The sequence below is a fragment of the Balaenoptera acutorostrata genome, chromosome 5, assembly GCF_949987535.1.
Source record: "Balaenoptera acutorostrata chromosome 5, mBalAcu1.1, whole genome shotgun sequence".
Lineage (NCBI taxonomy): Eukaryota > Metazoa > Chordata > Mammalia > Artiodactyla > Balaenopteridae > Balaenoptera > Balaenoptera acutorostrata.
Window position 1 is genome coordinate 53,036,165 of NC_080068.1, and position 12,831 is coordinate 53,048,995.

General features: G+C 34.6%; 1 protein-coding gene across 9 annotated transcripts in view; it reads left to right on the forward strand.

Annotated features, from left to right (window-relative positions):
- ANKRD17 (ankyrin repeat domain 17) overlaps window positions 1-12,831 on the forward strand; it is a 164,228-nt gene that overhangs the window by 89,354 nt on the left and 62,043 nt on the right. For 4 of the 9 annotated variants that reach the window (XM_057547253.1, XM_057547254.1, XM_057547257.1 and 1 more), the window contains 9 exons: window positions 871-965; window positions 2,901-3,138; window positions 4,497-4,688; window positions 5,045-5,178; window positions 7,356-7,443; window positions 8,976-9,103; window positions 9,347-9,490; window positions 10,028-10,130; window positions 11,628-12,380. In XM_057547253.1, coding sequence (XP_057403236.1) covers window positions 871-965; window positions 2,901-3,138; window positions 4,497-4,688; window positions 5,045-5,178; window positions 7,356-7,443; window positions 8,976-9,103; window positions 9,347-9,490; window positions 10,028-10,130; window positions 11,628-12,380 — 1,875 coding nt within the window. The remainder of the gene's footprint in view (window positions 1-870; window positions 966-2,900; window positions 3,139-4,496; window positions 4,689-5,044; window positions 5,179-7,355; window positions 7,444-8,975; window positions 9,104-9,346; window positions 9,491-10,027; window positions 10,131-11,627; window positions 12,381-12,831) is intronic. The other 5 variants (XM_057547255.1, XM_057547256.1, XM_057547259.1 and 2 more) reach the window with 3 other exon arrangements.

Below are 12,831 nucleotides of genomic sequence, written 5' to 3' on the forward strand. Positions count from 1 at the left end.
AAACAAGGTATGGCAGGTGCTACACTTATTCACCAGAGTTAATTTTAACTGTTCATGATTCCTCCATCCACTCCTTCTGCCATCCACTCTTTCCGCCATCCACTCCTTCCTCCATTCCCAGTTGACTGAAAATTGACTGCAGCTCATTCCAGATGAAGTTGGAAAAAAATTAGTCACTTTTCTACTGTTTCTTACATAGTATCTGAAGTCCTTTTTAAAATATAATTTATGTTCATTGTAACTACTCACAAGGTAATCTTTATCTGAACTGAAGCATATGGTTTATTTGAAACTACATAAATGTATGCGTGTGTGTATATATATGTATGTGTATATATATATTTATATCTAAATAAATGAATAAATATAAATGGTGTTGTTTCAAGAATATTTTTATATATACGGTTTCCAACTTACAAGCAGGTTGTTCCTAAGATGTCTGTGAGTTAGTTATTGAAACTTAAAGCTCATTTCCTCATAGAAATAACTTCAGTGATGATTATCATCCCAGGCTACTAGTTCACAAAAGCTAATTTAGTCTATAGTATAAATAAAATAACTATGGCATGCCTGGGCCCTAAAAAGGTTGTAGAGGGGTTATTCTGGGTGTTGCATCTTAGGGCCACCTTTGCTCACCTACAGCAAGGATTTTAGTAATAGCAGTTTCTAGGGTTGCAGGGTAAGGAGTAGAACAGCACAGATCACTTGTATAATTTGTGTTGGGCAGTTGAGGGTGGCTTGTAGCTGACTTTAGTATTGTGGTAATAAATGTATTGCTATTAAGTTAAATATAACTTTTCAAAATATTGTAATTTTATTTTCGGGGAATAATAAAATATTTTTAAGTAATCTTATAAACTTTTGGTTTAGGACATCTAGAGATGGTGCGATTTCTTTTGGAAGCAGGCGCAGATCAAGAGCATAAAACAGATGAAATGCACACTGCTTTAATGGAGGCTTGCATGGTAAGATTGGTGAAATACATACATGAAATATATTTATATATTAGGTAGAGACAGAGCCAGTGTATAGTGAGTGCCATTTCCTTGGGTTGAAAGATTCTGTTTATCATGACTTGTGGATCAGAACCTCAGCTATCTGAGTTATAAGAGCCAGTTGTGCAATATTAACTTCTATCAGAGGTGCTTTCTGAAGCTTTGTAGCACTACCTTCATTTTCTGGTTTTATGTAATTGGCACAGAAAGTGACTTTTTAAAAGATTGATCAAGGATATTAAAAATGAGAACATAATCCACAGAGTATGCACATAATACTGCTAAGTAAAACATGTTCATCAAACCCGTAATGTAAAGTTTATGAAAAATTTGAAATTAAAATATTATTTGCATTACATAATTCTCCCTCTGTCATTCTCCTTTCCCAAAGATCCCTTTCCAAAGAGTCTCCCTTCCCAAAGATACTCTATCATGGTCTTTTCTCAGCCCTGAATTCCTTTTTTCAAGAACTTTTTTTTAAATTTGTACTTGAGAATGCGTAATAATAGTACTCTAAACTTTTGTATCTCAGTCTATGACTTGTGGCACAGAAATGAATCAGAATAACATTATAGACAGATTTATGAGAAAAACACACCAAAGATAAAACAGACCCAAAATTAATTTTAAGTTTCTTGTCTCAACTTCCCTTCAGAGAATGATTATTGAAAGGATGTTAAATTTTAATTACTAATTTTAAAAAAAATTAAGTAGCCATTTAAGACTTGAGTTATTTTTTGTTTTTCTTATTGTCATACCAATGTTTGCTTTAGTTAATTATTCTTTTGATTAAACAAGTTTTCTGGGAGTGTTTTGAGTTCCCCATCTGTTAAAATAATATCCTTCTCTAGGGTTGTTGTGAGGATTAAATCACATAATGTGTGTAAGGAACTTAAAACATCCTTGCCACCCCCATTAGAGAAACAAACTATATGTAGATTAAAAAATTAAAGTGGAATATTCTGTAGACCTACTCTGCATGCAATGGAAGTGTTATAAGTAGATGAAAGATACTAGTAGGGGCCATACGTTTGGAGACTTGCTAAGAGACTGAGGTTTTAAACTGGACTTTAAAGGAAATGTAGGAGTTGACTTCTTATGGAGGGAGAAAATTCTGAGCTAAAGGAACAGCAAAGTAACCACAGTGATAAGACTTTAAAGTTGTGTAATATGGCAAGTACCAAGGCAAAAATGGGCATGACATGTTCAAAAGAAGTTGAAATGTCTGTGAGGTAATACAGAAGGAAAAATTGTATCAAAGGAAGAAGGAATGGAAAAGTGAGCCTTGGGGTTGCCAGTATTTAGGGAAACTGAGAAAGGGAGACCGGTAAAGAAGACAGAAGATATTAAGAGAGAACTTCTTTTTCTTTTTCTTAATTTTCACTGGCATTTGATTGTCGAACAACAAAGGAATTACCATGTACATATTGTGTTCCCTTTTCCCTAACACATCATGCTCAATTCCCCCACTCCTCTAAAAAGTATTGGATTTTTCTTTTTCTACCTAGCCAAAACTTTGCTTATCCTTAAGGTTTCTATGAAAATCCTACTTTCCCTTTCTAAACTTTATCCTTTTAGCATTTAAGCTTATACTATGCAGTGTTGATGTTATCTCACAGTAATCTCTTATTTTATGTGCTTACTGGTTTTTTTTTTTTCTGATGGTTAATAAGCTTTTTGACTGAAGGTATTTTTCTACATATTTTATATCCTCAATTGCTATTTACTACTAGAGTAAACTGTAGATATGTCTTAATTAATGCTTGCTTACTCACCTGTTAAATGTAGATTTATTAATTCTTATTTGAATTGAGATCAGCAAACTTCATTGTATAGCAATTGAGAAGTATTTTTAAAGATTTTTTAATGGTACTGATTCAGTTTTTTTAATTGCATTGTAATCAGGATGGCCACGTTGAAGTAGCTAGGTTACTTCTTGACAGTGGTGCCCAAGTGAACATGCCTGCTGATTCATTTGAATCACCATTGACTTTGGCTGCATGTGGTGGGCACGTGGAACTTGCGGCTTTACTTATTGAAAGAGGAGCTAGCCTGGAAGAGGTCAATGATGAAGGTTATACACCATTGATGGAAGCTGCTCGTGAAGGACATGAAGAAATGGTGGCGTTACTTTTAGGCCAAGGTAACCAATACCAATCAAGACACTAACGCATAAATGTGTAAAATGTAAGATTATGATTTTATAAAATTGAATTTATTTCATTTTTCTAGTAGATTTGTAATGAGTTGCTATCACAAAAATTAAAGATGAAATATTTTCTTTGAAAACAGCTCTCATACTGTACTAAATAAAATCAGATGGACTTCTTTAGTATTTAAGAGCTTTCAGAGCCATTTTGTGCTGTGTGAATAAAAATAGAGAGAAGTGAGGGTGGGATAGGGTTGTAGGTTATGTGGGGGCATGTATGAGATTCAGCATTTCTGCAGCTAATATATTGAGAGAATGCCTCTTAGGGCAGAATACCTATTAATAAATATTTGATGTTTCTAGTGTTTCATAAAGTACACTATGGGAAATCTTGCCATAAAGGCTAACTTGATGAGAATGCAAGAATGCGTGTGTAAGAATCTGTCAAGGAGCTCAGTACACAGTGGGCTTCTCTTTTGGGGAAAGTGAAACAGTTACTTGACTGTATTAAGATACCTTAAGTTTAGAAGTAATCTCACATCTCTATCCATATTGGTAGCCTGGTTTTATATCTCTTTTAGTAGTAAAGGTTTTGTTTGTACAAATTTAAGAGGAATGGCACATGTTTTAAAAACCTTTTACTGAGAGGTAATATTGACTAGAATTTTAAAAGCGTAGTTTTCGGAGCAGACTTCTTAGGTTCGAATCACAAATCCACTGCTTGCCGATTTTGTAACTTTAGGCAAGTTTCTAACCTGTGCCTCAATTTTGTTGTCTGTAGGGTTGTTGTGAGAGTTTATAGATGTGTATAAAGCTTTTCGAACACTGTTTGTCATATAGTGCCTGTTAAGTGTTAACTGTGGTGATGGTGGTAGTAGTGATGATGATAATGTTGTTGTGACCTTTGGCAAGTTAGTTAATCTCAATTTCCATAGCTGTAAAAATGGAGCTAACAAAAATATGTAAAATGCTTTAAATATTGCCTGACAAATAACAGCATATTAAATATTATCTATTATCATTTTCATCAACATCTTTATCATCATTATTTTGAATCTTTATAACGAGGGAATGTGGTTTATTTTCTCAGGCCTTAAATCACATGACTTGTACCTTCTGGCTGAATAAATCTTATTCCAGCAGTGTACATCAAATATGGACTGGTGGATGTGGTTTTGATAGTTTTCTTTATTTTTAACTGCCTCCTAGAATAGGGGAGAGGTACTTCATCATTTAGTAAATTAATATAAATGTTCATTTTTGAAGTATAGTTTACTAGGAAATAATCATGTTTTGCTTATCTCTGGAATAAGTTAATGACTTTCTTTAAATAATTAGAATCTTTATTTTAGGAGCAAATATCAATGCACAGACAGAAGAAACTCAAGAAACTGCCTTGACTTTGGCTTGCTGTGGAGGCTTTCTGGAAGTGGCAGACTTTCTAATTAAGGCAGGAGCTGATATAGAACTAGGGTGTTCTACCCCTTTAATGGAAGCTGCTCAAGAGGGTCATTTGGAGTTAGTTAAATACTTATTAGCTGCAGGTAGGCATTTTTGCATTTGGGAGTTTTTTTACATGATTTATTTAAGTAAAAATATTACAATGCAAATAGCTTCTTTTTGATGTATGATGCACTGAATGTGTATAGAAAAATAATGTGATAAATTTTTTAGTGTATTCTGAATAAATAATTTACCTTATTGCTGTTTGAAATATCTGCAGTTTTAATTTTAAGCAGTAATCTATTTCTAATTTTTTTTCTTTTTTGCTTTTAAAGATGCTGACAATATTCTCTATTTCTAGAAATGGATAAGGCTGTTTTGTCTAATTTGAGGAGATATGGCTTATCTAGAAGAAATTTCAGTATCCACATTTGTGTCTTATGATTCTTTTATTAAGGCTGTGTATCTAACACTACTGCAGGAGCTAATGTTCATGCAACAACAGCAACAGGGGATACAGCACTAACATACGCCTGTGAAAATGGTCATACCGATGTAGCAGATGTCTTACTTCAGGCAGGAGCAGATCTGGTAAGCTATGTCACTTTCTAAATCTTAATATTTAAAGCTAGGACAAGAAATTAATTGAAAGGAGATTATAGACAAAAGGTATTTCTTTACTTCTAATTTTATGTTGGCCTTTTTGCCATTCTTTTATCTCATTTAGTCATATTTTTTTCCTATGCTGTTTGGTGTCCATTCTTATTTTCCTTGTTAGCAGGACTATCCAGTCTACTACCCCTTTTCCCCTACAAAAAAGGGAAAATTTTGTGTTTGATATGTTAATAATTAATCGTAATAATTAATACAAATTTTCTCTTAAGTACTTAGCTATTTTTAGAAGCTTTTCTGATTTGTCATAAAAAGGCAAATATGGCTTAGAGGTGGCATTTCACTGTCGTTTAGGAAATAAATTGTACCTATACCTTTCAAAGCATTATTATATAAAGGAGTTAAAAAGATAAGTATTCAGTAAATAATATTTTTCCCTCAAATAACTTTTTATTTAGTGAGAAGGATGAAATACTGAGGTCATTTTAAAAAATATTTATTTATTTATTTATTTATTTAGGGCCGCGTTGGGTCTTCGTTGCTGTGCACGGGCTTTCTCTAGTTGTGGTGGCTTCTCTTGTTGTGGAGCATGGGCTCTAGGTGCATGGGCTTCAGTAGTTGTGGCACTCAGGCTCAGTAGTTGTGGCGCACGGGCTTAGTTGCCCCACGGCATTGGGGATCTTCCCAGACCAGGGCTCGAACCCGTGTCCCCTGCATTGACAGGCGGATTCTTAACCACTACGCCACCAGGGAAGTCCCTACTGAGGTCATTTTAAGGTAGATTACAAAGAGATGTCATAGGGAAAGGACAGACAGTAAAAAAGCTCAGAAGAGGTGAAGACGTCATCTGAGATGTTATGTTTGGGGCTGGGTAAGGTTTAGAAAGGTAGATACTGTGCTCTTGTTACAAAAGAGATACTCCAGTTGGAAGAAATAGTATGAGTACAGCCTGAGAGGTAGGGAAGAATAAAGCAATTGTGTGTGGGGAAAATAGTCATTCTTCCAGTTTAGCCTGTGAGGGAGTAAGAAAGGTAGGTTTTAGTTAAAACATAAGCACCCGTGTGTTCATGGGGCTGAGATTAATAAGTAAATGTGTTTTCCTGTAGAAGTTCATAGTTTATGACAGAACCTCACATGCAGGCAGAAACAGGCTCCTCAATTAACTGGTTTCTTAACTTAAAATTTACTTAACTTCTCTTTCCTCATTTATGAAAGGAGAGGGTTAAATTAGATTACTATTGTGGCCTCCTTCAGCTCTGTCTGTGTTGGTACAACTCTTGGAGAACTTATGACGCACATTATATTCTAGCTAGTCATGCGCATATTCCTCTTACTAGGTTTTGAGCTTCTTCAGCTTAGGAACTAAATTTCCAGTGTTTACTACAGTGACTGTGAAACATACAGCAATGTAATCTTGCTTAGTGAATTGCAATTAAAACAACTTAGTGTATGACTTAAGAGAAAAATCATCAGATGTAAGTGTAAAAAATATTGACATATAAAATGCTTTATAAAAGGTGTTTTTTTCTCAAACCTTTATACTGTAAGATCTGAAAATTTTTCCTATGCTGATATTCTGAATTGCAAAAATGCAGCTGGTTCTCCATCCTTTTGAAAGCCAGAAATCTCTAGTAATATCTTATAATTGATGGTATTAAATATCACTAGCCTTGTTATTTTTATGTACGGTAAAATAGAGATAATGGGAAGTCTGTAAAGGCAGACAGTGATATACTTAGAGAAATTCATACACGTAGGATACAAACTTATGAAAAGAAAATCACTTGTAGTGGATTAGGATAATGTTGATAATGTTGATTGTTTGGAGAGGGCTGTGCTAGAGTGCCATTCATTGTTCAAGTTCCACAGTCCTTTTTGTAGAGAGAAGGAAAAATTACCCAGATGGATTTAGATGAGGGTGTAACAATCACATGAATATAACCCCAGTTCTTAATTTATCTATATTTCCATAGAACATGTTTCTAATTTGAGATTGTTTAAATTAAAGAATGTATTCCTTGATTTTACTTCAAAGCATGTTATTTATTATATTTAGATTCTGAAATTTGTTCAGTTCTCTTCCTTTTGATTTTCATGAAAAAGAATAATTGTTCATTAGAAAGTAAATATCAAGTAAGTCTGTGTTTATTAAACAGGAGCATGAATCTGAAGGTGGAAGAACTCCTTTAATGAAAGCTGCAAGAGCTGGTCATGTTTGTACCGTTCAGTTCCTAATTAGTAAAGGTAGGTTTGTGTAAGGCAGTAATTTTTTTCCATAGGTATCTATCCCCTGCCCTTGGGTATTAAGAGATTTACAGGTAAAGGACATTTTGGAGGTGTCACGTGGTAGAGGGATGCTACTGAGATTTTTGTGAGTGGGTAGTTGATAAACATCCTGCAACACATAGAACCATTCCAAACTGTGAAGAGTTCTGATACCGAATACCACCCTTGTTAAAAAACATTTCAGTACAGAAAAATTTCTCTATGTAAAAAACTTTGAGGGTTTAGATACCTTGAAGTCTTTTCTGTTCATGTAATAATATATCTTGAAACCTGGATTTTTATGTTGTTTCTGCCACTGATTAATTTGAGGGCAAGTCACTTTTCTTCTTTATATTTCCTTGGGCCTAAGTTTCCTTCTTTGTAAAATATAGAGAGGTGGTCATAAATATAGCACCCCCAAAAAAAATCAAAATTGAAATGGAACAAATATGCCAAAAATGCATTTTCATTCATGGTCATTTATTCTACTTTGAATACCAAAATCCTTAATAACAAAAGTAGCATATTATTACTTCCTTTCAATTACTTTTTAGGTATTCACTGTATAAGTTCAAGCTGAAAGTTTTTCATGAACTTAAGTATAGAAGATTAAAGATTTCATTATATTCTTAAGTATAGGAGATTAAAGATTTTATTTTTGATTCAACATTAGTAAAAGTGAGACTGTGTAGACCATATACAATTAAAAAGGCAACATATGCTATTTCCTTCTTACCAAAAATACTAAAGTTTGAAATCATTTGTAGGTAGAGAAAATAAATCAGAAATAACTTACTGGTCAAATTATTTTAGGCAATTTGAACACTTCCTTGTGTTATATGTTTATAAATAAGACATAGTATTCTCAAGAATGAAATTATTTTCAGTTATTATCTTCTCTCTTCTTTGGTTAATTTTAATGAATCTGATTCCAGTTTCTTCCTGGTATTTTACTTCCATTTCCCACATGCATAGCACAGTGCTCCAAATCAGGGATGAATTCACATTAAGGGGAAAATGTACCTGTTTTCATTCTCAGATATTTCCCAATGAAAAAAGATTATACTACTATTACTATTTTTTGTTAATTCCTTCCATATTTGGCCCATAGAGGGCAGTGTGGTTTATTTTTTATTGGTCTTGAGTCATCTTTCCCACTGAAGATACTAAAATGTAGATAAAATTTTATATTTTACTTTTTTAAAACAGTGATTATATTAGGAATAATATACACTTTTATCATTATCTTTTAATGGTACATACTGAAACATTTATGGATGAAATTATATCATGTTTGTCTGGGATTTGTTTTAGAATAATTCAAGATGGGAGAGGAGAATGGATGTGGGTATATGTGAAATGAGATTGGCCATGTTTATAATCATTGAAGCTGGGTAATGGGTATGTGGGGCTTCATTATACTGTTCTCTCTACTCTTCGATTTTGAAGTTTACCATAATTTAAGAAACAACACTCTATTAACATGATTTTTCATGCCTTGTCTGTTTTAGGAGCAAATGTGAATAGAACCACAGCTAACAATGACCATACTGTACTGTCCCTGGCTTGTGCAGGGGGTCATCTGGCAGTGGTGGAACTACTTTTGGCTCATGGGGCAGATCCTACTCACCGTTTAAAAGTATGTAACTCAAATGTTTCAGGTAGCATTGTGAATTAATCTTCACTCTTGAGCATAACAAATTATTATCTATAAGTTCCACTTGTATTGGCATTCTAAATGTGTTCATTTTCTTCTCTCTTTAGAGGAAAGTTTTAAACCTAAAACTTTAATGTGTCTGGGGCCTGTTGGCTATATCTTCCTTATGTTTCTGTAAATTAACTTTAAAAAAAAATTTTTCCCCTTCCGTATTCACTCTTTTAGGATGGCTCGACTATGTTGATAGAAGCAGCAAAAGGTGGTCATACAAGCGTTGTTTGCTATCTTTTGGACTATCCTAATAACTTGCTTTCAGCCCCTCCACCAGATGTCACTCAGTTAACGCCCCCATCCCACGATTTAAATAGGGTAAGCTTCTAAACTAAAGCATTTTATGTTATATCATCTTTTTCCCTTTTTCGGTCATAGTTCAAGATTAAACTAGATTGTTTTTTGTTATAATATGTAGTTCTTTTTATAGATAACATACTTGATATGGTTAATGAACATCTGGTGTAATATTCAGATTCTAGATTGATATGATTTTGCTTTGCTTTCTTACTGTGGCCAGAATAATCTTTTGATTTCAAAGTTCATTAAAAAAATGTCATGGAGGGAATTCCCTGGTGTCCAGTGGTTGGGACTCAGCGCTTTCACTGCTGGGTCCTGGGTTCAATCCTTGGTCGGGGAACTAAGATCCCATCCCGCAAGCTGTGCGGCATGGCCGGAAAAAAAAGTCATGGAAAATAATTTGATACCAGCACATTTTAAGTAAATATGTCACCTGAGATTGTCATATGAAAAAATATTTTGAATGGATCTTTGTAACTTATTCTTCATTTAAAGCAAATTATATAACGGAAGGTGTAGGAAAAGCAGATATATAATCAGTTTCATTTGTCTTAGGCTCCTCGTGTACCGGTTCAAGCACTGCCCATGGTTGTCCCACCTCAGGAGCCTGACAAACCACCTGCCAATGTTGCCACTACTCTTCCCATCAGGAATAAAGGTCAGTTATACTTCTAAAGACTTACAAGTTGTCCAAGTAAAAATGATAAGATTGCAAAAAAAACCAAAAACTAGCCATTTAAAATTATTATTCCACAAAAAATGAATTTTACTAGGTCGGCATAATTGAAGATTTTTTTTTTTAACAATGAAAAAACCATGTTATTGGGAGAGAACATAGTTAAGAACACTAATTTGTGCTGGAATCAGAAGTATTAGCAGTAGAAATTCAGATGCTCATCTTTGATGCAATTCTGATTATACATGATTTCCTCTAATAACTAGTAGTCATTTCTATTCATGTTAAAATGTTAGGCTGTGTATAATTGGGTGACATTTTTGTAAATTACTAAAATTTCTGTAGTGATATGAGGCATAAGATTAATAAGCTAGATCAAAATTAAATTTTATTTTACAATAACTGGTTTTAATGTAGATTTTATATCTGGAATACCTTTTCTCAACCAAGAATTCAAAGTTACTTCAGATATGGTTGTTTGTTGCTCTAGAACTCTGAGGTCCATATTTGATTTGTGGAAGTTACATCATGCATGTTCATAAGTTATGTCCCAAAAGATAACAGCTACCAGTTTGAATCAGTTTTTCCTTTTAGAAAGTTTTACCTGAGGAACCAATGTCTTTTTAATTTTTTGGTTTTTGGCTACCTATATTATTTTACCAACAAGAATACTAAGTATTTCCACCAGTTCTTTTCAATCACCACTACCAATCTAGAGCCTTGGCACCTTTTTCAGTAGGTATAGCAAGCAAATGATTGCTATACCGATAGCCAGATATGTTTATTCACCTGGCTGTCAGAAGATACAGTGGATGTCATAGTTCAGCATCTTTTCTTCCAGGGAAACTGAATCCCAGTTCTCTACTGGCCAGGTAGCTTTGTGAATATGTGAATTTCTATCTTAACCTTTATCAGTCTTGAAGATGGTAGGCCCCAACAAAGACATATATTTTAGTTGGATTTTAATTTCCTGGTACTTCTCAGTGGTTTGAGTACTCTTTGTGTGTATGTGTGTGTGTTTAAAAGGCACAGACTATTAAATGTAGAAAAATCTTGACTTAGAGGTTTAAGTTTTCCCTACATCTTAATAATTTAGCATTATTTTTCTGTTCTTATGATAAGTTTTTACATCTTTATGACCAGATGAGGTATCTATCTACACATAGCCTTAGATTTTACTTTAATTGTACCACTTAGATATCACAAACCTGCATCCCTCTATTGTCTAATTTTAACCATGTGATATTTTTAAAATTCTGAAATTAATTTCCCAAAGATTACTCTATGCACATAAAATACATACATTTTATATTTATGATAAAGAAGGTGGATTTGTTTTTAACTCCTTAACAGTGCATTTTCACCTTCTATGGATATAATAACTTGGTGCATAACTGTTGGCACTAAACCTCCCAACAGTAACTCTGTAATGAGGATGCCATTCATGTGCACTTCTGAGGGGGTTTCTTTTTCACACAGCTGCTTCTAAACAAAAGTCCAGCAGCCATTTGCCAGCAAACAGCCAGGATGTACAGGGTTACATCACCAATCAGTCTCCAGAGAGCATTGTAGAAGAGGCTCAGGGAAAGTTAACAGAACTGGAACAGAGGATAAAAGAAGCCATAGAAAAGAATGCACAGCTGCAGTCCTTGGAACTGGCTCATGCTGACCAACTTACCAAGGAGAAGATCGAGGAGCTGAACAAAACAAGGGAGGAACAAATTCAGAAGAAACAAAAGATTTTGGAGGAACTACAGAAAGTAGAACGAGAATTACAACTGAAAACTCAGCAGCAGCTAAAAAAGCAGTATCTAGAGGTTAAAGCTCAAAGAATTCAACTTCAGCAGCAGCAGCAACAGTCTTGCCAACATCTGGGACTGCTAACTCCTGTTGGGGTTGGAGAACAGCTTTCCGAGGGAGACTATGCACGGTTACAGCAAGTGGATCCCGTTTTGCTTAAAGATGAACCCCAGCAAACTGCTGCTCAGATGGGTTTTGCACCAGTCCAGCCTCTGGCCATGCCTCAAGCTTTGCCTCTGGCGGCAGGTCCCTTGCCTCCAGGGTCCATCGCAAATCTTACAGAACTGCAAGGAGTGATAGTTGGACAGCCAGTACTGGGCCAAGCACAGTTGGCAGGGCTGGGGCAAGGAATTCTGACAGAAACACAACAAGGGTTAATGGTAGCCAGCCCTGCTCAGACCCTCAATGACACGCTGGATGACATCATGGCAGGTGGGTTATATTGTTATGAGCAGGTATCAAATATGATTTGCTTAAGGCGAGTAAGAGTGTGCCAGAATTTTTTGCCGTTACCCAACTTGAGAACTATTTCTGGACTCTTGAACCATGTATATCTTTAGAAATATTAGTTCAATCTCAGACGTTCTCAGATGGATACAGGTCAAATTAAAGATTAGCTCATTCAATGCAAGTGGCTGAAACTTTCTGACTTAGGTGGGTAGGCTGGGAATGTAGGGTTTTCAGTAGTCAGGTTGATGTTTGATTTTTTGTTTTGTTTTGTTTTTGTTTTTTTCCCTTTAAGTTCAGAATACTGATAGAATTTTGGCTTTTTTGCTTCTGTATTCACACCAATAAACTGGGAAATTGATAGAAGTTGAAGTGCAAAACTAGTAGGATATATCAGAAGGCTTATTTGTGAACAGAAATACTTTATATTGTAATG